Here is a 24,261-nt window from a genome sequence, read left to right as displayed (position 1 = left end):
CGTATTCCACTCATAAGGACGTTTAAATGCTATCATTGTTATACATCAGTTGGTTAACGTATTCCACTCATAAGGACGTTTAAATGCTATCATTGTTATACATCATTTGGTTAACGTATTCCACCCATAAGGACGTTTAAATGCTATCATTGTTATACATCATTTGGTTAAGGTATTCCACCCATAAGGACGTTTAAATGCTATCATTGTTATATATTATTTTGTTAACGTATTCCACCCATAAGGACGTTTAAATGCTATCATTGTTATATATCATTTGGTTAACGTATTCCACTCATAAGGACGTTTAAATGCTATCATTGTTATATATCATTTGGTTAACGTATTCCACTCATAATGACGTTTAAATGCTATCATTGTTATATATCACTTGGTTAACGTATTCCACTCATAAGGACGTTTAAATGCTATCATTGTTATACATCATTTGGTTAACGTATTCCACTCATAAGGACGTTTAAATGCTATCATTGTTATACATCATTTGGTTAACGTATTCCACTCATAAGGACGTTTAAATGCTATCATTGTTATACATCATTTGGTTAACGTATTCCACCCATAAGGACGTTTAAATGCTATCATTGTTATATATACTTTGGTTAACGTATTCCACCCATAAGGACGTTTAAATGTTATCATTGTTATATATCACTTGGTTAACGTATTCCACTCAAAAGGACGTTTAAATCTTATCATTGTTATACATCACTTGGTTAACGTATTCCACTCAAAAGGACGTTTAAATGCTATCATTGTTATACATCACTTGGTTAACGTATTCCACTCATAAGGACGTTTAAATGCTATCATTGTTATACATCATTTGATTAACGTATTCCACTCATAAGGACGTTTAAATGCTATCATTGTTATTTATCATTTGGTTAACGTATTCCACTCATACGGACGTTTAAATGCTATCATTGTTATATATCATTTGGTTAACGTATTCCACTCATACGGACGTTTAAATGCAATCATTGTTATATATCATTTGGTTAACGTATTCCACTCATAAGGACGTTTAAATGCTATCATTGTTATATATTATTTGGTTAACGTTTTCCACTCATAAGGACGTTTAACTGCTATCATTGTTATATATCATTTGGTTAACGTATTCCACTCATAAGGACGTTTAAATGCTATCATTGTTATATATCATTGGGTTAACGTATTCCACTCATAAGGACGTTTAAATGCAATCATTGTTATATATCATTTGATTAACGTATTCCACTCATAAGGACGTTTAAATGCAATCATTGTTATATATCATTTGGTTAACGTATTCCACTCATAAGGACGTTTAAATGTTATCATTGTTATACATCATTTGGTTAACGTATTCCACTCATAAGGACGTTTAAATGTTATCATTGTTATACATCATTTGATTAACGTATTCCACTCATAAGGACGTTTAAATGCTATCATTGTTATACATCATTTGATTAACGTATTCCACTCCTAAGGACGTTTAAATGCTATCATTGTTATATATCATTTGATTAACGTATTCCACACATTAGGACGTTTAAATGCAATCATTGTTATATATCATTTGATTAACGTATTCCACTCATAAGGACGTTTAAATGCTATCATTGTTATACATCATTTGATTAACGTATTCCACACATAAGGACGTTTAAATGCATTCCACTCCTAAGGACGTTGGTTAACGTATTCCACTCATAAGGACGTTTAAATGCTATCATTGTTATATATCATTTGATTAACGTATTCCACTCATAAGGACATTTAAATGCTATCATTGTTATATATCATTTGATTAACGTATTCCACTCATAAGGACGTTTAAATGCAATCATTGTTATACATCATTTGATTAACGTATTCCACTCATAAGGACGTTTAAATGCTATCATTGTTATACATCATTTGATTAACGTATTCCACTCATAAGGACGTTTAAATGCTATCATTGTTATACATCATTTGGTTAACGTATTCCACTCATAAGGACGTTTAAATGCTATCATTGTTATATATCATTTGGTTTACGTATTCCACTCATAACGACGTTTAAATGCTATCATTGTTATATATCATTTGGTTAACGTATTCCACTCATAAGGACGATTAAATGCTATCATTGTTATATATCATCTGGTTAACGTATTCCACTTATAAGGACGTTTAAATGTTATCATTGTTATACATCATTTGGTTAACGTATTCCACTCATAAGGACGTTTAAATGCTATCATTGTTATAACTTATTTGGTTAAGGTACTGCACCCATAACGACGTAGAATGTTATTATTGTGATACTTTATTTGTTTAAGGTATTCGACTCATAACGAAGTAAAATATCATCATTGGTATACATCATTTGTTTAAGGCACTCCACTCAAAAGAACCTTACAATGCTATCATTGTGATTATTTAGTTAAGGTATTCCAGCAATACGAAGGTGGAATGTTAGCATTTTGATACGTAATTTGGTGAAGATGTTACACCCATACGAACGCAAAACATTAGCATCGTCATATAACATTTGTAGTTTTTGTACCCATACGAACGTAGAATGTTAGCTTTTGATAATCCTTATGTTAAGGTATTCAACCCATAATGACGTTTAATGTCAGGATTTTGATGCATCATTTGGTTAAGGTATTCCACATTTTACAACTTAGACATGCTTTCAGGAAATGAAACAAACCATGTAGTTCGAATTCCATGCCGTTAGGGTTGGAATACCTTAAGAAGCGATCATTTGAATGAATTGAATCTAAAAGAAGCAACGTTGCTCACAAGGCGATAGAGCATTATATTAGGAATGCAACTATAAATTATAATACTTCTGATGTAAGTGTGTATGCATAAATGATATAAATCATCTTAAAACGGCTTAATGTGTCTGGTATGATATTCATTTTTCATTTTCAAACAAAACTGTACTCACTTTGTGACGATCGTCTTCAATTGTAATTCGAAGCCAAAGTAAAATATAATGTTAAAAAAGATATAATGTACAAAAAGGGAAAAATGAATCGCCGTTAAATAAGGAAATCAATATTATTAATATAAGGATTCATCCTGATTAGAAAAAGGAATCGCCATTAATAAAATAAGGAATCTACTCTTTGAAATAAGGACTCATGCTTGTTTTTGCGTCCATGTATCAAGTTTAATATATACATGTTCTTATCGAAAACATACACGCATACGTTAAATTATATATTGCAAATTCGTGTTTAAACGCATTATAAACTGAGTGGTACCAATGTTATAAGCTTACTTGATTAAAAAATTATCCATATTAGAACAGCATAAAATCCAACACACAAAAACAGAACTCCGATTCACTCACTTTTTAATACATTTTAGATAAATTCCAAAACAGGTGTGGTTTTATGTATACATGTATAAACAAACCCAACAAAGAATACTAGCCTTATCCTGTCCATTGTATCTGAAGTAAACATGATCCCGTTTTAAACATTAGCCCATAAAAATGCCATTCATTCATATACCCATACAAAATCGATTGAAATTGGTTAAGCAAAACTGCTTGTCTTCCGACCTTCAGTTTACTAGATATCGTTTATTGTTATAATTCTATCCACAGTTGACATTGAGTACAGTGAAAGGAGTAAGATATCTTTTAAGGTATCAAATGTTTAAAGCTGCATTTTCACAGACGACTGTTTTAACTTTGTTTTTAATTTTCGCCTCAGACTCAGCTGATTTTGGTATTAATGCCTTTAATTCAGTCATATAAGATTACTTACAATAGAACAGATATTAATTGTTTAAGATACTGCCAAAGAAAATTCATTTTTTCTTAAAGCGTTTATAAAGCCTTAATTTAGATATAATACATCAAGTTTCGAGTGTAAATAGTCAAAAAAACTGTTTATTTTCTTAACTTTCAAGGATTTTTCCTCAACTTCTAAGGAAGGTTCGGACCTTCCTTATAATTTAAGAAAGAAATCGTCCCATTTAAGGAATATTTTAAGATACAAAGCTTCTGTAATATGACTTAAAATTTTTCTTTAAAAATAAAATTGTTTTAGTACATTTAAGGTCGTTTTGTATGAATTACGGATAAATTTGAATATAAGAAGCTTCTGTAATACGGTCCCAGGCCCCAGCAGTCTTATATCACCGGTTTTCAGACATTAATGCAACATTTGGCTCATCCCTAGACATTTGTTTTAAGCTTTAAGGTTTCCAATGTTTAAATCTAATTGTCTTTGCATCGAAGCATTGGTAATAATGTTAAATTTAGATGCCATGTGGCCATACATAATTTTGATAGCATTTATAAGGAAATTGATGCTGATAACTGACTTGTAAGTAAGTGCATTATAGAGACTGTTATTGTAGTATCTATGTTTTTATTTTATTTCAACTCGGAAAACATTTCTCTCAAGGCCGAAAAACGCGTTTTTGTTGTAATATGATTTGTTTTCGCCTTAATGTTTACAAATTCTATATCTCCACATACACTCCTTCAATAATATGGGGACTCCAGGTATTAAAACTTAACTTAGTGGTCGACATTATGTTTTGTCCAATGAGAAGGCAGTATTGCTCAAGTTTTTCGATATACTTTCAGCAATTTAGCAGTCAGCCGTTAAGATTTTAATCAGGTGAAGCGATAGATATAAACAGTGGCTGCGCATGTTTGTGATCAGTTTACACAATATAAAATAGATCACCTTAACACTTAAAGAGTGTTAATATGTACTAACACGAAATAAATGATTATGCGGACTGCTATAATTTATATATATTTGTTAGTGCATACTTAAACATCTTTTAGCCACCACTTAACGATTACAGTAATCCTTTTATAATATAAGGTCACCAAGTATAGAAACTTCACTGCATTGTATACAGAATACCTTTAGCATGCGTGTTAAACTACTGCCTGTAATCAAAGTGATAAATTATACCATCGCCTTACTTGTAATAGCTAGGCACATCGCCATTGTGATATCTTATACCTTTAAATGGTAGCAATTACACTAAAAACATTCAATGAATATCTTTTAGTGGTCTTTATTTTCTTTTGTCCAATAAGAAGGAAAGAGTTCTCAGGTTTTTCAATTCATATATTTCTGTGAATTGATTTTAATCAGGTGAAGTGGTACATATTAACAATGGCTGGCCAAGCTAGATGGTAGTTTACACAATATAAAGTAGACCACTAAAGAAATTAAAAGAAAGTAAGAATGTACTTACAATAAATAAAATGTTATGCGACTGTATTGCATCAAACGATGTTATTTAGTAAGTACAATCTTACAACCATTACATTATAGACAGTGATATTCTTTAAACATATAATTATTAGTGTTAAACATAACATGCAAGTTTACATCGTACCGCAAAAAAGTTAACTTTCTGATGTTAGTCTATATATCATTAAACGTGCAAAACTGCATAAAATGCAAATAAAACACTGTGTCTTACCCAAAAAGATATCCCTTTCTATAGATACAAAGTTCACTTTAAATAAACACGTCTAATGTTAGTACAAATATTTCTCAACTGAAAACTAAGTTTAAAGGGAAAAGTTTTTGTTAAAACGCGGCTTGAATTTCATGCATGAAACGCTTTATAAAGATGTTTGCCATTATTTGCTTCAACTAACTAGACATCAGTTTCAATTTTCAACCACCGTGACCAGAATTGACCCTTTAAATAAAACTTGCGAAACTTGCATTATTTCGTAAATGACTCATTTAGCTTTAGAAAAGTATAGAAATTACAATCTTTTTCATGACAGAGTATTATGTAGAAACTATTCAAAATATTGTATAATAATGTCATACTTTCATGACTGACAAAATTTTACTTTAATTTATCCCTAAATATTTATGCATGAAAGGTAAATTATGGAATGGTTAAAGGTTGTTAGTGTGTACTTAAAAAAATTAATGGTTTGTTGTGACGCAGTTGCATAACCATTTGTAACATACTTACACTCTTTATCTTTTAGTGGTCTACATACTATTGTGTAAACTATCACTGTACAAATCTACGGCTTTACAATAAATTATGGCTGATTGACTGAAAAATGTATTAGCAAATTTGATGTTCATGTATACTGCCTTCTCATTGGACAAAATATTGTGTTGATCACTAAACAAACTTTGATTGTGTTGATTACTAAATAAACTTAGATTCTACATAAGTGAAATGTTGAATTTTAGCTCGTTTCTTGTTACAAGTATGTACTTACGTAGTCGGGTTTCAAAAACAATACTAAAAAACTAAAATAATAATATAGACATGCCGATCTTTACCCTTTAAGGTGGTGAAAAGGGTCTGACTTTCACCCTAGAGGTCGCGGGTTCGATCCCAACCAGTGGAACGTTCCCATCGACCTACAAATTGGACACCGGTACTGGTTCCTTCCAAGGAAACAGACTCTATTGTTGTTCTAATCAGCTTTAAGCTGTCTTCAGGATCCCGCTAAACTAAGTTCGTAGAAACTAAATAACAACTCCTAAATATCTAAGTTAATCACGGTGTTTAAATATCACTTTAGCCACCAGTAAAACGTCATAACATGTCTTTGACTATGCTGTACAATTACAATCGAAACCCTATATCGAACTCTGTGATCTAGTTGTTCTGTTGGTGGACATTTTTGGTTTTATTTGCACTTTTTACATTTCGGTTATATCGAATTTTCGTTATCTCGAAGTATTAAACGAGATCCCAAAGACTTCCAACATGCGAACTTGATCGCATATTAACTATCAGTAAACTGATATAAGTAATTGTTATTGCACCAACTACCGTTGTAATTGAAACTATACATGAAGCAGGAGTTATGTATTCAGTTGAAACTCGTAGGCTCGAACGCCCAGGGACCGGAGAAAATACCTCGAGCTTCGAAAAAATCGAGCCAAGCGGGAATGATTAGTTTCAGTTAAAAAAGAAATCGGTCTTTTACTTCCAGTTCGAGCAAACGAGGAACTCAAGCCACGCGAGTTCGAGCCAACCAGGTTCGACTGTAATTTCAATTGTGAGGCCCAGTGAAGTAACTATCTTGTTCTAAAATTGTCGATCTTACCATGCAAAAAGAAGCGTGCATATATTGCAATATCATTTTAACTTATCTGCACACTACGTATAGCACAGTAAGGGCTCATTTGACTGGTTCCCATAATGTTATATGAGAATTATTGCATAATAAAGAACATACCTCCAATGTGGTTCAAGAGAAACCTGAGTGATCCATTTCGTAGTAATATCAAAAAGAAATCATATTGAAATATATTTTGGCATTTATTTAGTCAATAAAACTGTTGTATGAGGCATATAGTACAATGAACTAATTTATGGTTACAATGTCTCTAGACTACCAGTCAATAAAGAAATGAAGCTATCATCCTAAATTTGTTCAAACTTCTGACTTATCACCATTTAACAAAGTATTAAAGCATTTAAAGTTATTCACTTAAGCAAAAAACAAATTACAAACCTTGTTTTTCCATTCTACATAAACAAAATAATAAATAATAATGGGGGACATAAAGCTAATTTTGAAAAACATTTAAATGAGCTAAAGCTATTATCATATCTCTTTATAAAGACATCAGATAAACATCGTCAATGCATGGAAATAAAACTGCTAAGGTCACAATGAAAATAAAGTTTGTTAGGCCTCACACAACTTTCGTGTTGAGAGGCGGGCAGGTTGGGTTTATTTTTTTGTAATGTTAATTTATAACCCCTAAATCCATCATGATAAATGAACTTGAAAATATGACCACCAGAATATCTTAAAAACTTTCAGGTCAAGGGTATTTTTTGTGTCATATGTGGATGGCCAACAAACTATTTATTGATTGTAGCCGAAATTATGAGAAAAATACATAAAAGTTTTCATAGTTATTGACTGAATCTTTAATAGTACTTGTCATGATAAAAACACTATAGTTATGTCTTTTTGTTGATCATGTAAAAATAAAATAATATACATTCATAATTTGGTTTAATATAAAACAAAGTCAATTGTTCAACATTGTTAAAGTTAACAAAATTGTCAATTGCGTTGTTGTTAACTTTCAAAGGTGAACTATTTTGTAATATTATACCTCACATAAATGTGTTCCTTCTTTATATATATAACCTCGATCGGTCCGTATATCACTGTATTTTGATGAAAATCCAGGTTAATGACATCAACGGTCCATATTATATTTTTGGCCGGTCCGGACCTCGCCAAAAATGTAATATGGACCGATGACGTCATACGATTGGTTAGTGCGGCTTGCTATTTTCGCAACGGCGAAAACTTGTCGCAAGTAAACATTATCAGGTTTGTTAAATAAAACACATTTAAATCACTTTAAAATATTGTCTAGTAATGAAAAGTGTTCGGTATAATATAAGGTTTTAATATAAAGCCAGTCAGCCCCCGAAGGTGAATGGACCTTGGCTAACGCCTCGGTCCATATACACCTTTGGTGGCTGACTGGCCGGTCCTTATAATGTCATATGACCCTCAGTGGTGTGTAATATTTCTTAATTGTGCTCATATATTAAGATATTAGACTCACAGTTGAAACATTTGTCTTAAACCTTATAAGAAATACAACAGCTCAAAAGTGTCTAGATAAAATTTTCATAGCAATAAAGCGTCGAAGTTAACAAAGTTATTTACTTAAACAAAGTTCTGACCAATCAGCCCACAAACATACAAATCTGTTCAACACCACTTATATTACAGCCATAAAACATTGATCATATCTGCATTCAAAATGCTTAATAATTCAGCATTTAACATTCAAATTCACAATAAAGTATATTTTTTAGTAAAATGAGCAATTCATATACATGGAAACACATAATGTATGCTTATTGTACTTTTTTAAAATAAGATGAAACAAATAATAACATGATATGTGTTTTACAGTCAAACACCATTGGCTCATAATCCCTTGGCTCCTTGTTAAGGACTGATTTATTATAACTAAAGGTAAGCCTTTCTACTTTTTTCAAAGTTTCTGAGGCTCAAGATACACTCACGTGTTCCTGTAATTTCGAGCCAACGGGTTTTGACCGTATATGTACGAATATTAGGAATAATTTCTTTATATCTCGTATTTCAAAGATTTGAGATTTTTTGATTCTCTGGCTGTACAATTCTGTTCCTGTTTTGTCATGATACTTAAAAAATACCTAAGTTTGTGTCAAAATGATAATAATATACCAAAGCACCAATAATTATAAAACATATAAAACAAACAATATAAACATATATTAACACAAACCTCACATTATTCAATCATATTTTATAAAATCAAGATAGTCTGTCTGGATCAGAAAAACAGCACTGATTCTTTTCTTGCATACTTGTAATTTGCAATTTGTGTAAAACTAAATGACAAAAAAAACACAACTTTTTCTGTACATATGGTTTTAGCGAAATTTTAATATATGCAGGGTGCTGCTGAAACAGGACAGGGAGCTCAGAATAAAAGGGCACATTGTATTAGGCTTTGAAGAACTTGAGTATCAAAAAATTAGCAAAAACTGTTGGATAATTTGGTGTTATTAGAGTACAATAAAAACTATGACCAATGTCGAAAACAGCTATCTCAATATTCTGGTTACGTCAAACTGTATAATGTCAAATGGGATGGGTTATGTAGAATTATGGTATTTCGGTTATACCAAATTTTTGATATCTCAAAATACTTTCCAAGGTCTTAACGAATTTGACTTAGCGAATTTTGATCGAATTTAACGTTTCATCTGCCAAGTATATAACATCTGTATTTATTTATAAAATTATAATCATAACTTTTAAACAAAAAAGAAATATTTGAATATCTAAAGCTACCAATTCCATGAAGGCAGTAGGTGCACATGCTGGTCTTCTTGAGGGCAGAGGGGTGCTACCAACAAAGGGCAGGGTACAGCGCCCAAGTTCCATAACTGTTTTAGGTAAAACCCTAGTGCATTTCACAAAACTGTGACAATGTTAACTGACAAATAGTTTAATAGTTTGATCAATGACAATGTCCAATATTTCGTAGAAAAACGTTGCATGTTTAGAAATTATTTGTTTCATGATTGTTGTAAGCACATTTTGGCATATATATCATATATTCAATAACTCTCTTTTTGTTTAAACTGCATCTTTATAAAAATAATAATTGCATATTTCATAAATATCCCCCTACTAACACAACCATACCATCATACAAACACCTAAACCAGTATACACTGAAATAGCCAAAACCCACGAACATACCATATATCATAATATAATTATATTGCCTTCCCTGTAAAACTTCAAATATTTAAAAACAGTATAACAGTACTGGATTTCTACCATGCAAAAAGCACATTTTCTAACTGTCATGTCATTTTTATGATACACATATAGTGTTTTATATGTAGTTGTAAGTATTCTAAAACATGAGTGCTGCGGATTGAAAGCCAAAACTTATGTTTTTGTTTTTTTTCTGTAATGAAGATGGCATAACTCAATAATCATTTAAGTCAGAGTTATGGGCCTTGTTATCCATGTGTGTACTATCTCTGGCAATGTGTGTACCAAGTTTCATTTGGATACTGCGCGTGTAGGATAGGCTGCAAAAACGAGGTTTACTTTATAGCCTCAGAGATAAGCCTTTTCACTGGAGGGATAAACCAGGGGCAGCTGATGTGGCCCCTTTTCTATGACAGAAGGGTTAAATACTAAATAACAGCATAATTCAGTAAGAAAAATTGAGTCATCACAATTGCAAGTATTTACATGAATGAGAACGTACAGAGTTCATGTTTAAAGGGATTGGACACCAGATGATACAATTGTAAAAAAAAAATGAAGAAAATTGTCAAAAAATTGCATAAAATTGATATCGTTGTGTACAATGCATTGAATCTTACTTGCTGATGTATCAAATCCCTTACGACACATGCATCTATCAGAGTTTTGGGGCTTTTTTCCAATTCAAATTTATTCAGGTTGTCTACCACATAAATCCCAGTAAGTTTAAAAATAACATTAGTATATATATTTATCTGTACTTATAAATAGATATGATTTAAACTGGAAAACCAATGTATTTTTGGCCTCCTACTAGCTGGCATTGACAGTTCTAGGTTTGTTTTGCGGAAATACAGTGTTTGCTGATTTTTGGACTATATGGTGTCTAGTCCCTTTAAGAACAAAAACTATCTGGATGTGCCAAAATTGTAACTCCAGATTTATAGTTTACCCATCTCAGAAATAATCAAGAAATCCATAAAAGAATCAGACACACAATGGACAAAATTATAATAACATGATCTACAATGTATGAATATACATGAGCACAGAATGTTATGTCAGTGTTTCAAAATGAGATGTGCACTAAAATCTCAGTGTCCACTATGGCACAATACTGGTTTAAAAGAACACTTTTCTGCCCAGGGTATCGGTGGATGGGTTGGCCTGCTGGGAACCGGCTGGGCTCTCTGAGAATCGCTCATTCAGAGATGTGGTCTGAAATATAATGTCAATGTATATAAATTAAATAGGTTAACATGACTTGTCTTTCAATATGAATTTCAACAAAAAAACAAAAACGGATAAAAATGGGCCTGGATAGAATCAAAAGTGTTGCGATATTCTAGCTGAAAATATATCCTTTCAGATGTTTATAATATGCTTTCTGGTGGTTTATCGTGATTCATCAGTGAAATAATCGGATATTTCAGTTTTAGATAGCTTATTAAAAAGGATCTAATTGATATTTTCAAGGTTTTGAAATTCTAACCCGCTCAGTTCCAAATCAAATGTCAGCACAAACAGGGCTGTAACGTCATTTTCGAAAAGACAATAAGTGGGCATACAACTTGGTGTGTAATTAAATTACTTAACTCCAATATTAGGCATATAATAAATTTTTGCCATTGTTTGTTTCAGTTTGTATTTCACCTCGTGAACACTAAAAGTGAAAATTTCACTCGCAGCAAGCCTCCCATTTTATTTAGTGTTTTAATCATTCAACTCGAGATACAGATAAAAATATATTGTGGCCACATAAGCTATTAACTTAAAAATTCATAAGTCTCATATTTTTATATTCATCTGAATCATATGCTTTTTTGATTTGATCATTAAAAGTGAAATTCATTAAGTAAAACATAATAATGCATTAAAACTAAAAACAAAAAAATGTTTGCATCAACCTATATTGTTCACCTCAAATCATTAAATTCTATGAAGAGACAAGGATGCATCTAAGGCAGATACAAAAAATTTCTACCACCGGAGTTTAACTTAAATCATTTTCCCTGGTCTCAAAGTTAAATGAACAGTACTTACGGTGCACTGTATGCGAGCGTATGTGTTTCCATATACAAATAAAATTAAATATGGAATTGCTATTTTGCCTCATTTATTTTAAATATGTATGTATTGATTTGCAAAAAATAAATGAGAAAAACTTACTGTGGCTTGAGCAAACATTGCCTTCTTGAAGACGTACTTTGTTGACGTAGCAGGCTTCAGGTTCTAAAACAATAATATAATAATGTAATTACGTGAAAATGATGTTATGTTGAATGTGTTTGTCTTCGTCGGGCAATTATAACACAATTGTCCTCACGTGCCATGATTATCTCACGGTTGGAAACGAGAATCATTTTTGCGGGGACTTATTTATAGAATAATAGTTGACCATAGCTTTTGGTTGATAATTGCCGCAGTGAAAATAAGTACTCTCGGGCAATTATTCTTCCCACTTGGGTGTTTATCAACCAAAAGCCATGGTCAACGATGTATGATTCTATAAATAATACTTGCCAGTCATTGACATTATACCTTTGGATGAACAAGCCTGAATTCTTTCACTTGTGATTAGCATTTCATTTTCAAACAAGCCCTGCCATATAAAATCAAAAAAATTAGTAAGGCTGGAAGGTGTTTTACCAGTGCTGGGCTTATGGGCTTGTGCTATTATGACCACTTACATACATGTACTCATACATATTGGGGCTATGTTATCATCGAGTGTATGACCAAATTAAATTTAAAATTGTAAGATCAAGAACTTCTATTTGTAATGGTATTAATTCAAATTTAAATGAATGTTTTACTTGAAATTTCAAAAATCAACACCAGGGGAACTTTCTCGTGGGCTCTCACCCAAGAGGTTGTGGATTTGATTCCTACCAAAAGAACTTTCTCATGGCTTTTCAAAAAGGACATCAGTACTGGTTTCTACCCCAAAAAATAGAATCGAGAATGACTTTAACTTTATCAAATTCTAAAGCTAAAAAAACAACAACAAAAAACAAAACAAGACCATTGTTTTGGAATGCAACTTGTCAGAAAGTTGGCATTCATATCAGCCTTTAGCAAACAAACACTCAGCTTCTGCACTAGAAATAGATTAGTGAACCATAAAAGAACATTTACTTTTACATACATCCTGTGAATCTTATTTGAACTTACAGACTTAAGGTATTACAGACTTAAGGTACGAGACCCACAAATAAGCTGATAATCGGAAGCCAATTGTATAAAACTGGTTTAGTCTTTGGCTTGGTTAGAGTTGGCCAAAATATTTATTGATTGGTCAATATTTATATGAAATTTTATACTAACCAATGAAATCATTTAAATGTGCAAACTAAAGATAACCCATGGATAACTTATTCAAGCTTAATACAAATTGCTGATGATTATCGGCAGCAAATTGTATACAGCTTGGATCAGTAATTCAGAGGCCAGTTTAGGCTAGTTTACACATTCAAATGATATGACTGATGACTGGTTAGTACTAATCATTGGATAAATATTGACCAATCAATTCATATTATAGATATCTTTAACCAAATAAAAAAACCAAACCATTAATGTATCCTCTTAGCTGCAGGGAATAAGTAAATATGACTTAAATTTCATTGACCTATATAAGTTGTGACCTTGACTGATTACTCTTTGACCTCAAAATCCATAGAGGTCATCTACTGGTCGCACCCAACTTAAATGTCAAGTTTGAGTGCCATGGGTGCAGGAATTGTCGAGTTATCACACAGACAAGCTTTTTGCTTTTAAGGTCACTGTGACCTTGACCTTTTACCCGATGACTGCTTAACTCAATAGGCGTCATCTACTGGTCAGGGTCAAACTCCAAGTCACTTTTGAGGGCCATAGGTGCAAGCATTGACAAGTTATCACTAGGACAACCTTTTCACATTCAAAGTCACTGTGACCTTGACCTTTGACCCAATGACCCCTAAAATTAAAAATAGAGGTCATCTACTGGTTAGGCCCAACCTTTATGTCACGTTTGATGACTATGGGTGCAAGCATTGTTATCACTTGGACAACCTTTTAGCATTTAAGGTCAATGTAACCTTGAACTTTGACCCGACGACCCCTAAATTCAATAGAGGTCAGCTACTGGTCAGGACAAGCCTCCATGTCAAGTTTGATGACCATAGGTCCAAGCATTGTTGACTTATCACTCGGACAAGCTTTGACAACCTTTTCCTGTTAATGTTCACTGTGACCTTAACCTTTGATCCGATGACTCTTAAAATCATTTCAAGTTATCACTCAGACAAGCTTTGGTCGACCGATGTACCGACCAACATGTGCGAAGCCTTAGAAGGGGCATAATTATTACTTATTGTTTTCCAGCACATTAAACTCTTTCAAATGATAACAAAATAATATGCATTCACAAGCCATCCAAAATTAGCATAACTTCAAGGATTTAATCAAATTAATTCCTTCTTATTATGTAAAAAGGCCTAGTATAATCAATCTATTCAACTTCTCTACGTCAGAAATAAACACCAATTGCATAAACTAGCATTGTATATCATTAAAGCCTCTAAATAAAGAGATTATATTATCAATATTGTACAGTAAATCATACTTTGTAATGCATTACCTTCTCTATTGTAGATTGTGAAATGTTACACGTAAGGAAACCTAATTAGAGCTATCAATTGTGATTGAGCCTTATTGCATTATTTGTATATTTATGAATTGCTGGTTTTTGTATATGAGGATAAGCTTTATATGCTTAAATCAAAATAAAATTTATGTTATGTCATTTACTAAATACAATCACAAATAGCCTTCGTGGCATGCAAGAAAAGGCTCATGTACGAGGGAAAAGATTACTTTACTATTAACAAGAGCTGTCACAGAGACAGCGGGCTCGACTATTCCGCCGCTTTTCAGTGTAAGGATTGAAAAGTTTTGGCGAAACATGCATGGATCACTGTTTGATTAGATTTCAATGCAATACATGATGTGCTGAGATATTAACATAAATGTGGTTACATGCAAAATTTTAACCTGAATTTTTAAGTCTAATAATAAAGGGCCATTATTTGCAAAATACAGTTATCTAACTTGGTTATTCAAGTAGGTTGGGTGGTTGTGTACCATTGTATAAAGTCTCAATGCAATAAATCAAGAAGTTGCTGAGATATTATCCTATGTGTGCTAACGTGCAAGACCTTAACCAGAATTTCTAATTGGCACGATAAAGGGGCAAAAATTATATAATATAAAAGATAGAGTTATCTTACTTGATTAAATAAGAAGGTTAAATGGTTGGAAGCCTTTGTGTAAAGTTTCAATGCAATACCTCAAGTAATTGCTGAGATATTAACCTATGTGTGCTTGCACGCAAAACCTTAACCAGAATTTCTAAGTCAAATAATAAAGGCCTATTATTTGCATTAAATGCAAACTAGAGTTATCTAACTTGGTTAACTAAGTAGGTTGGATGGTTGAGTACCATTGTTTAATGTCTCAATGCAATACCTCAAGTAGTTGCTGAGATATTAATCTATGTGTGCTTGCATGCAAAACCTTTACCAAGGTGTGACGCCAACGCTGATGCTGACGCTTGGGTGAGTAGTATAGCTCATCTTATTCTTCGAATTAGTAGAGCTAAAAATCAAATTTATGATAATGTGGTGAATAATTCACTATTGTCTGTGCAAGTGCACTTAATGTCTACATTTTTCAAAAACACTAGTGCATTTTCTGTTCTATAAGATAAAAAGAAAGCGCCACGCTATTAGCGACAGCCTCTTTTTTTATACCTTTATTACTTTTTTGTATTTTACATTGCACAAGGATATTACTGGAAGCAGTTTATATTTGTGAGAAAATCCTCAAAACATCTCTTTAATTTGGGGTTAGAGTGGTCTAGTGGTACAGGTGTCCACTTCTCTTCAATGAGGTTGTGGGTTCGATCTCCATCCTGGGTATTTTCTTATGGATTCTCAAAAGGGACACAGTACTATCTCTACCCAGGACTTGAGAGGTCATATCAAATTTCAATTGCCTTCATAATCGAGGGAATATCAACTAGTATTAACCAAACAAAACACTGTTCAAATAATTAGAAGGCATAAGTAAATTTATAGGTATTTCCCATAATGCAGGGGAGATGAACTCGGTATAAATAAAATGATTCTAATTGTTGCTACAGCCCTTGTATAATTAAATTAAACATTAATATTTCAAATAAACTTGTTTCTCCTGTTAAATTCGCACCATTGTTCACAATGTATAATAACTTCTTGCAAATATCACACATATATTTCACATGTTTGTGCTTGCTTTCTTTGCAAGTTCAGGGAACCTGCATGCCTCATACAACGATTTAACATGTCTAGACATTCTTGAAGGGTAATACTTTCGCAGAACATTTTTTTTTCTGGTGATCACTTTATTTCATTATGCTGAGTACCCAGAGGGTAAAGTTGTGGAGCAATTATAAGGAATATGATTTTAATGATATAGGTACAGAATACAACCAAAATGTGAAAAAAAGAAAGTTATGGTAAATAAGTGCTGCCAGGATTGCATTGATCTAATTTAAATTATGAAATATGCATATCATATGACTTTCTTAATTACTCATGATTTGCATTTTTTAACTTATATGTCTGACAAAGGGCATGTTTTGCTTGTTTTAATTTAATTACAAGTAGAATATATTTTCAAGTATTACACAAGTGTTTCATGTATATAACCAAACATTGATGTCTTTCACCCTACTTATTTAGCATAAAACTTCTATGGCAAAATGAATAAATTTGACAAATCGGTCATCAAAATTAAACTTTTGGATGAACAAGCCCGAATTCTTATACTATTGATTGGCATCAAATTTTTTAACAAGCCCTGCTATATAAAATTCTGAATTTTAGCAAGCCCCGATGACATTTGACCAGTGCAGGGCTTGTTGGCTTGCTAATTTTAACTACTGCAAATGCGTCATTTATTTATATTTTTTTATTTGTTACTATTTTATACCAAATGTTATGAAACTAACCTTATAGCTAGCTATACCATAACTCATTTCATAATCTTTTTAAATAAGTGGTATTGAATGTTAGATCCTATACATGGCCTTATTCCTCACCCTGATTTGTGCCTGCAACGAAGGGTCAGTGTCGTTAACCTCGTATCTTGGTAACCGGTTTTTTGGTTGTGGACTGAAAAACATGATAATTATATGTTTATATACCACACAACATGAATGACATAACGCCAGGACTGGTTACGCTATGCCCATATAATTTTCCATATTAGGTCAATAATCTTGAAAACATACCAGACGGATGTCTTTTTTTCAGACTGCTGAATAAATGAAACATTTCCCAGATAGTAATGGCATCTTGATAACTTTAAACAGGTTGTGAATGTGATACATACGTTATGGGGTCAGTAGCTGACCCAATAAAAGATATACAAGCTGCAGAAAAACAATCCTCGGGCTGGGGCTTCTCTCTCACCCTGGTTTCCTTTATCCTGTATATCCCATACCGGGTCACCTACTAACCCCGTAACTTATAATACCATACATCTGAAGACTTTGTTATGATAATCAGTGTTCCAGCCAGGATTTGAAAAGGGCAGGGTTCTAGGTCCGAAAGGGCACTTCAGATGCGCACTGCATGAGCGTTAATGGGGCACTTGCAAGGGCCAATGTTCAATTCATATTGTGTATGTTTAAAAATAAAGTATGAAAATAATAAAACTACATAATTTTGACACTAAAGTTAGAATAACAGCTCAGGAATTCATAAAAAAATATTTGTATTGAAAGTTGTTACAACACATACACATCCAAGCATCCTGCCTTTTTTAAATACTGGCTGGAGCACTGCCCCATGTGATTTTCTATTTATATTGTAAATACTTGTTAGATGAATTACTGCGTTCAATACATTTAAAACATCACTCTAAAGCTCTCATATTTTTAACGCTGTTAAATTATCTCATTAAGTAGCTATTACAGTACATTACTTATATTTCAAAATATTCATTGTATATATTTCATATGGTAAAAAAAGTGTGATCGACGGATGGAATGAAGGCCAACACCAAAGCAATATCTCCCTCGCTAAACCTAAATATGATTTAAGCTCTGACAAAGAACATGACAATGAGAACCTACGGTGGAGAGTTGGCTACAGATACTGTGAGAATCCCGGAGTCGTCCGTCTGGGTGTTAGGAACGCGCCATCTGAAAACATGGAAAATACCATTATATCATGTTTAATTACACATCTTTTCATATTTAATTAATATCATTGAAAAGTAAAAGGGCTCAACAAAACTTGAAGGGAAGGACATTCCATTGTCATTTCAAATACCAAATTATGACAGGCATATGTCTTTTATGCAAATCTTATGACTTAAATTTAAGAAAATAAACATATTTTTTAAATGATAAAATAAATAAGTGGACAAACCAATCAGCATTTATGTTATAAACAGGATTTAAATGTTGTTCTTAGTTGAGTAAATATGTGAGATTTTTTGATATACATGTACTGGGGGAAGGTTTACAATCTTTTGCATAGCAATTGTGTAACACAAAAGAAAACCAACCTCCGTCTCTTGCCTCCCTGAGCCCCACCCGTGAGGGCACTGTTTGTGATCACCCGTGTCAGAACCCTGCCCTGTCCCCGCCCTCTGCCTCTCCCTCGGCCACGCCCACCACGCGGTGTCCCTGTAGAGTTAAGTGACACTGTACTGCCAAATTGTCTTCCAGCCTGCACATTTAATCTCCCGCGACTCCCACGACCACGGGTCTTCAACCCCACGGTTGTGAGGGATAGAGTACTGCCATATCCCCCCTTGCCTCGCCCACGACCTCGCGGGCTTAGATTGCTTGTGGATATCTGAAGTACAGTCATATATACATGTAGGTAAGGCTAAACACGAACAAATAAGATCTGACATTACTGCAGTGTTCTGGAAAAAATCATAAGTAGGTAGGAAAAACAGTTATTTTTGAAAATCATTCATTGAGCACAAAGTATGTATATTGTTGCATAGTTTACATACATACACATTCTCACAATAATGTTGCCAAGAAAATAATCCAAAACACCTTAAATTTATCACTGTATTAGAGCCATATTGTTTATATTTCAAATACTGTATTAACAAACTTATGATTATTATTATTATACCACAAAATAATTAGGGTTGGGACTAAAAACAGGTGTTTTTTTAGCCTTCTAGTACAGGGATGGTTTTTTAAACATATTAAAATAACATGATAAATCAAGATAAGCATTCAAATGATTACTTTTACATGTGCAGATCATAGATCGTATAAATAAACTCGGAATTAATTGATCCAGTTTCATGTTTTCATGTGTACAATCATAATATTAAAGGTTTGTAATGAATTGTTCCCACTATTTCCCCTGCCTATTATCTATCCTGGCATATAATGAACAGAAAAAAAATGTTGTTTAAAAATGGATTATTATTATCTTAAAGCTGCACTCTGACAGTTTGACCTTTTTGAAAACTTATTTATTTTTATTTACAGTTATAAATTGATGTTTTAAGACTAAAAGCCTCACTAACACTTTAAAAAAATAAGTTTATTGGAATTAAACATCAATTTTCAACTGTAAATAAGAAAAACTGTGATACGATTTTTTGTCAACAGTCTTTCAATGTAAATCACAAATTATAGAAATGCACAAAAAATTTGCTCATTCCAAGACAAAAATATTTGTTAAATCAAAACGGTCAATCTGTGAGAGTGCAGCTTTACCTGTAGGCCTCGCTGCTGATTCAGAACCAGTGACCTTCGGCCTTTCTGCTGCTGTTGTCGGGAATCTAAATTGGCCAGTGTTTTCTTTGCTTTCAACAGGACATTCATTGCCTGCTGTCTTTGTCGGTTCAGGCTTGTGAACCCAACAACCCCCTGTGAACTCTGGCCTTGACCTCTGATTCCTGACTTAGCACCTCTGACCCCACGACCCCTTGCACCTCCACGACCCCTGGTGACCACCTGACCTCTCAAGTTCCCACGACCCCTAAATCCTCCCCTTGTCCCAAGACCTCGACTTCTCCCCCTTGTGATCTGTTTGGCTGTTTGTTGCTGTAACTGTAAAAAGAAAATCAATAAAGAAGTCAGACTTGGTGAATTGATTAACAAACAATAAAGAAGTCAGACTTGGTGAATTGATTAACAAACAACAAATAAGTCAGACTTGGTGAATCGATTAACAAACAACAAAGAAGTCAGACTTGGTGAATCGCTTAACAAACAATAAAGAAGTCAGACTCGGTGAATCGATTAACAAACAATAAAGAAGTCAGACTTGGTGAATCGATTAACAAACAATAAAGAAGTCAGACTTGGTGAATTGATTAACAAACAATAAAGAAGTCAGACTTGGTGAATTGATTAACAAACAATAAAGAAGTCAGACTTGGTGAATCGATTAACAAACAATAAAGAAGTCAGACTTGGTGAATCGATTAACAAACAATAAATAAGTCAGAGTTGGCGAATCGATTAACAAACAACAAAGAAGTCAGACTTGGCGAGTCAATTAACACTGTAATTTGTACCTATAAAAATAGGTAACACCCATGCATACTTGCACATCTTTTAACTACCTGTGTGTTTTATTAGCAATATAAGCAAGAGTTATGTAGTGTTTTTATGTGGAATTTGAATTACTTAGTTCAAATTGATTCCAAGTGAAGTGTATTTTTGTATAAATGACTAATATTACTATGAGTAAAGTACTAAGGTTTAACTGCTGAATTAAAATTACTATGCAAACTTCTTGCAGTGAAGTTAAATGTAAAAAATCCTAAAATTGAAAACTGTCCATTGGATCTGAGGTTGTTTTCAATGGAAAATGGCCAAGGAGTTCTGGTTGTTTAAACAGTGACTAACAGGCAGCATCATTATGACCATTGCAAACTGTGTTATCTAGTTAGTACCTTCAGTTTCTGTACAGGACTGGACAGCTGTAGTTGCTGGTATCTGTTTGGTCCGCGACCCCTTATATTTGCCCCTCCTCTTGTGGCGCCTCGAGACGAACCCCGCCCTCTTGATGCCCCGCGACCACGGTAGCCTCCCCTACTAAACCCTCGGCCACTCTGAGGTTGACCACCAGCTCCTCTACCTGGATAGTACATGTTACATTTATATAAGTAAACACCATGCAGTGCTTACTTCCCTTTCATTATTTTGTAATGTAATTACAACTTAATTGACTGTGCTCAACATCTTTAAAATTTAATGATTTTTTTCCAAATATAATTGAGCTTTTAGATATGAAACATTTATTTTAAATTAAAAGATTTAAACCAAACAAAACAGCACTGAGATCAAATAAAATAAGTTTCTTTAAAAGGAAACCGCTGAAATCCAGCATCTTTTCATGAGTTGTCACATAGATCTTCTCTGTACCTCCAGGGAGATCACCGAGTAGGAGATTGTTAATTTAGTTGTCCAGTCAGCTCATTCGCATCTCACCAAGGCATCAGGGGTAAGATTCAACCTGGGTATATGTGACTTTGGATTGTCACCAAGCTGAACAAATGAGTTTTACCCGAATACTCAAGTTTTCCCCACATCATAAGATTAGACCCTTGAGCAACATCTTGCCATAACTTTTGGGAGTGACTCAGCATATTAAAGTATTTATCAATTACTCCACAAACATTGTAAACTAAAAATTTAACACAAACATTGATTTTATGTCAGAATAATAGACAACTAACCACATGCAAGCCATATTCCCTGATTGGGCTGAAGATCCCCAAGAATTTCGATCCATCCCCCAATCTCCTGACGAGGGATGAAAATCTTTATGCATGTGATTGAGAAATAAAGAGCAGATTGCTTTAAAAACTGTTGAGGAGTAACATGAATGGATCCTTACCTGTCCCTGGTCTTCCCCTGCCCCTTCCTCTAGCTCCTCCACCTCGACCCTGCCCCCTGTTAGCACGCTGTTCCTTCCTGTTCAGCTTGATGATGTCATCTGAAATAGTGGGAATTATCTTTTATGTCTAAGGATTTAAATAATTACAGTTAACAGGTAGAAAAAAGTTGCAGTCCTGTAGAATACATGTTCTGCAGATTCCAACCATTCCTTCAGTGATAACCAAGTTTTTTTTATAAGATACCGATATGCTTGCTTGCTTTCATAACCAGGATTATGAAATTTCATTTCTTTTTTGTTATCAGAAAACATAGAGAATATAAACTTATACTGTTCCGATGATGAATTATATAATAATAAAAAAATAATCCAAAGGTCAAGGTTGGAAACTATCAAAGCGTTCTAAGAAGGTTTCTGTTGAACCGTTTCAAATATTAAAGAAACTGACCAGCTACTCCTTTTTCATCTTAAAATTTACTTCTTTTTTCCAAATTTTAAGCTGACCAAATTATTTTTAATTATGTTTGGAGTTGTTAAAAGTTGTCGCTTTCAGTCATGTTGTTCATGTTGTTAACGATAACAACTGAACCCTAATGATCATTGAATTCAAAAGAGAAAATAGGAGGAAAATAACAGAACGTAAATAATGAGAGGAATAAAAAAACAACTTGCCGGTGAAATCGATGATGATTGTGACTAAATAAAATTGATTGTCCCCAAATTTGGGCTGCACTAATCAATTTCTGTTCTTAATCGCTGATTAGAACATCAATAATATAAGCATAAATAAACATCATATAAATACATATGCTGCATTCATTGCAAAGAATATTTACAGGTGAGTAGCAGAAATCTGTCAAAACACACACATTGTAGACTAAAAATGGTTTTACACTCCAATTAACCGCCTATTTTTTTTCAATTTAGCTCCACATCCAACATTTGTCTCTGGATTAACCTTTCATTTCTACTAAGTATTAGACAATTTATGTGTACCTGAGTGGACATGTATTTAGCTTTGGGCCGTTTACATGGTTTAGCTTTCCTAAAACTTTCAATAATCAAGTTTTTATTAAGTTAAATAAACTTTTTAATATCAAAAATTATTCTTCAACAAACTTACCAAGACTCATGTCAACTTTATCAACTTCCATCTTAACTGATGCCATTCGACGCTATGGAATTGGGAGTTTTTTTGGATTAATATCTGTTTTTGTTGTCAGAGTTCCATTGTAAACAATGCACAAATATTTTTAGGAACACGTAAAGGATTTTAAAGATATACTGTATAGTTAATGAAAACAAGTATATTGGTAAAATAGTCTACAAACTCAACGTATTTTTTAATATAAATTTACTATTTAAGCATTTAACAAGTTTGTTTTTTGTGCATTATTTTATGGGTTACATAAAGCTAAATTTATTAGGTTATACACAACTGATTCTAGTATCACGCAGTGTCTTCCCTTTGTAAACGAAATGTGAATACATGAAAAACTGATTTTTCTGTGTACTTTTCTTTTAAAGTTAATTGATTTTTAGATTGTGCAATATACATACGATCGTATTGTAAATGGTATATTCCTTCATTCGAATTTATATTTTATTGTAAGGCTTTCATTATCTTTTAAAAAGCGATGGTCCGTACATGTGTACAACGTGTCAAAGGGCGTCGCTCTAGAGAGATAAAAGAACCTCGCCGCAAATTGTACAAGTGTAACACTAAAAAATGAAGCATAAGATGTATTTGTTTCACAATGTGGTTCATTTTAACGCACATCACTGACCAATTCAATGGCACGGGTATTTTATTGTAAAAAATGTGTTGCCGCATGAAATTAATTATTGCTTGCTAACAAAAATATCGGTTGTAGAAAAGTAATAGATGAATTCCTCTATATTTCTATACTTTTAGGGATTTTTCTTTATTTTGTTTTAAAGATTTTACAAAAGCAGCCCAAAACATGTTACCAAAGGCGGTCACCATAAAAGTGCTGTTCTAAAAAAGCCATATAGAAAAGAAATGTAACTCGTCTCATT

General features: G+C 33.0%; 2 protein-coding genes across 8 annotated transcripts in view; both read right to left on the bottom strand.

Annotated features, from left to right (window-relative positions):
• The window catches only part of LOC128219943 (myosin-VIIa-like), a 44,509-nt gene extending 38,891 nt beyond the window's left edge, over positions 1–5,618 (bottom strand). For 3 of the 7 annotated variants that reach the window (XM_052928134.1, XM_052928129.1, XM_052928133.1), the window contains exon 1: positions 5,476–5,618. The gene's annotated coding sequence lies outside the window, so the exon portion shown is untranslated. Of the gene's footprint in view, positions 1–3,292; positions 3,418–5,475 lie in introns of those variants that run through there. The other 4 variants (XM_052928135.1, XM_052928137.1, XM_052928130.1 and 1 more) reach the window with 3 other exon arrangements.
• A 1,665-nt stretch (positions 5,619–7,283) lies between these two features.
• Positions 7,284–23,583, bottom strand: LOC128218681 (spidroin-1-like). The gene is made up of 9 exons (XM_052926337.1): positions 23,345–23,583; positions 22,222–22,320; positions 21,275–21,459; positions 20,088–20,423; positions 18,902–19,194; positions 18,465–18,533; positions 17,427–17,499; positions 12,470–12,532; positions 7,284–11,518 (listed from the first exon to the last, which is right to left on the bottom strand). Exons 1-9 carry the CDS (start codon positions 23,388–23,390, stop codon positions 11,423–11,425), a joined length of 1,260 nt encoding a protein of 419 aa, XP_052782297.1. The 5' UTR covers positions 23,391–23,583; the 3' UTR covers positions 7,284–11,422.
• Positions 23,584–24,261: the final 678 nt, after the last annotated feature.

The sequence above is a fragment of the Mya arenaria genome, chromosome 15 (genome assembly GCF_026914265.1).
Source record: "Mya arenaria isolate MELC-2E11 chromosome 15, ASM2691426v1".
Taxonomy (NCBI): domain Eukaryota; kingdom Metazoa; phylum Mollusca; class Bivalvia; order Myida; family Myidae; genus Mya; species Mya arenaria.
The sequence above is the reverse complement of the archived record's forward strand: the minus strand, read 5'-3'. Positions and strand labels throughout refer to the sequence as shown.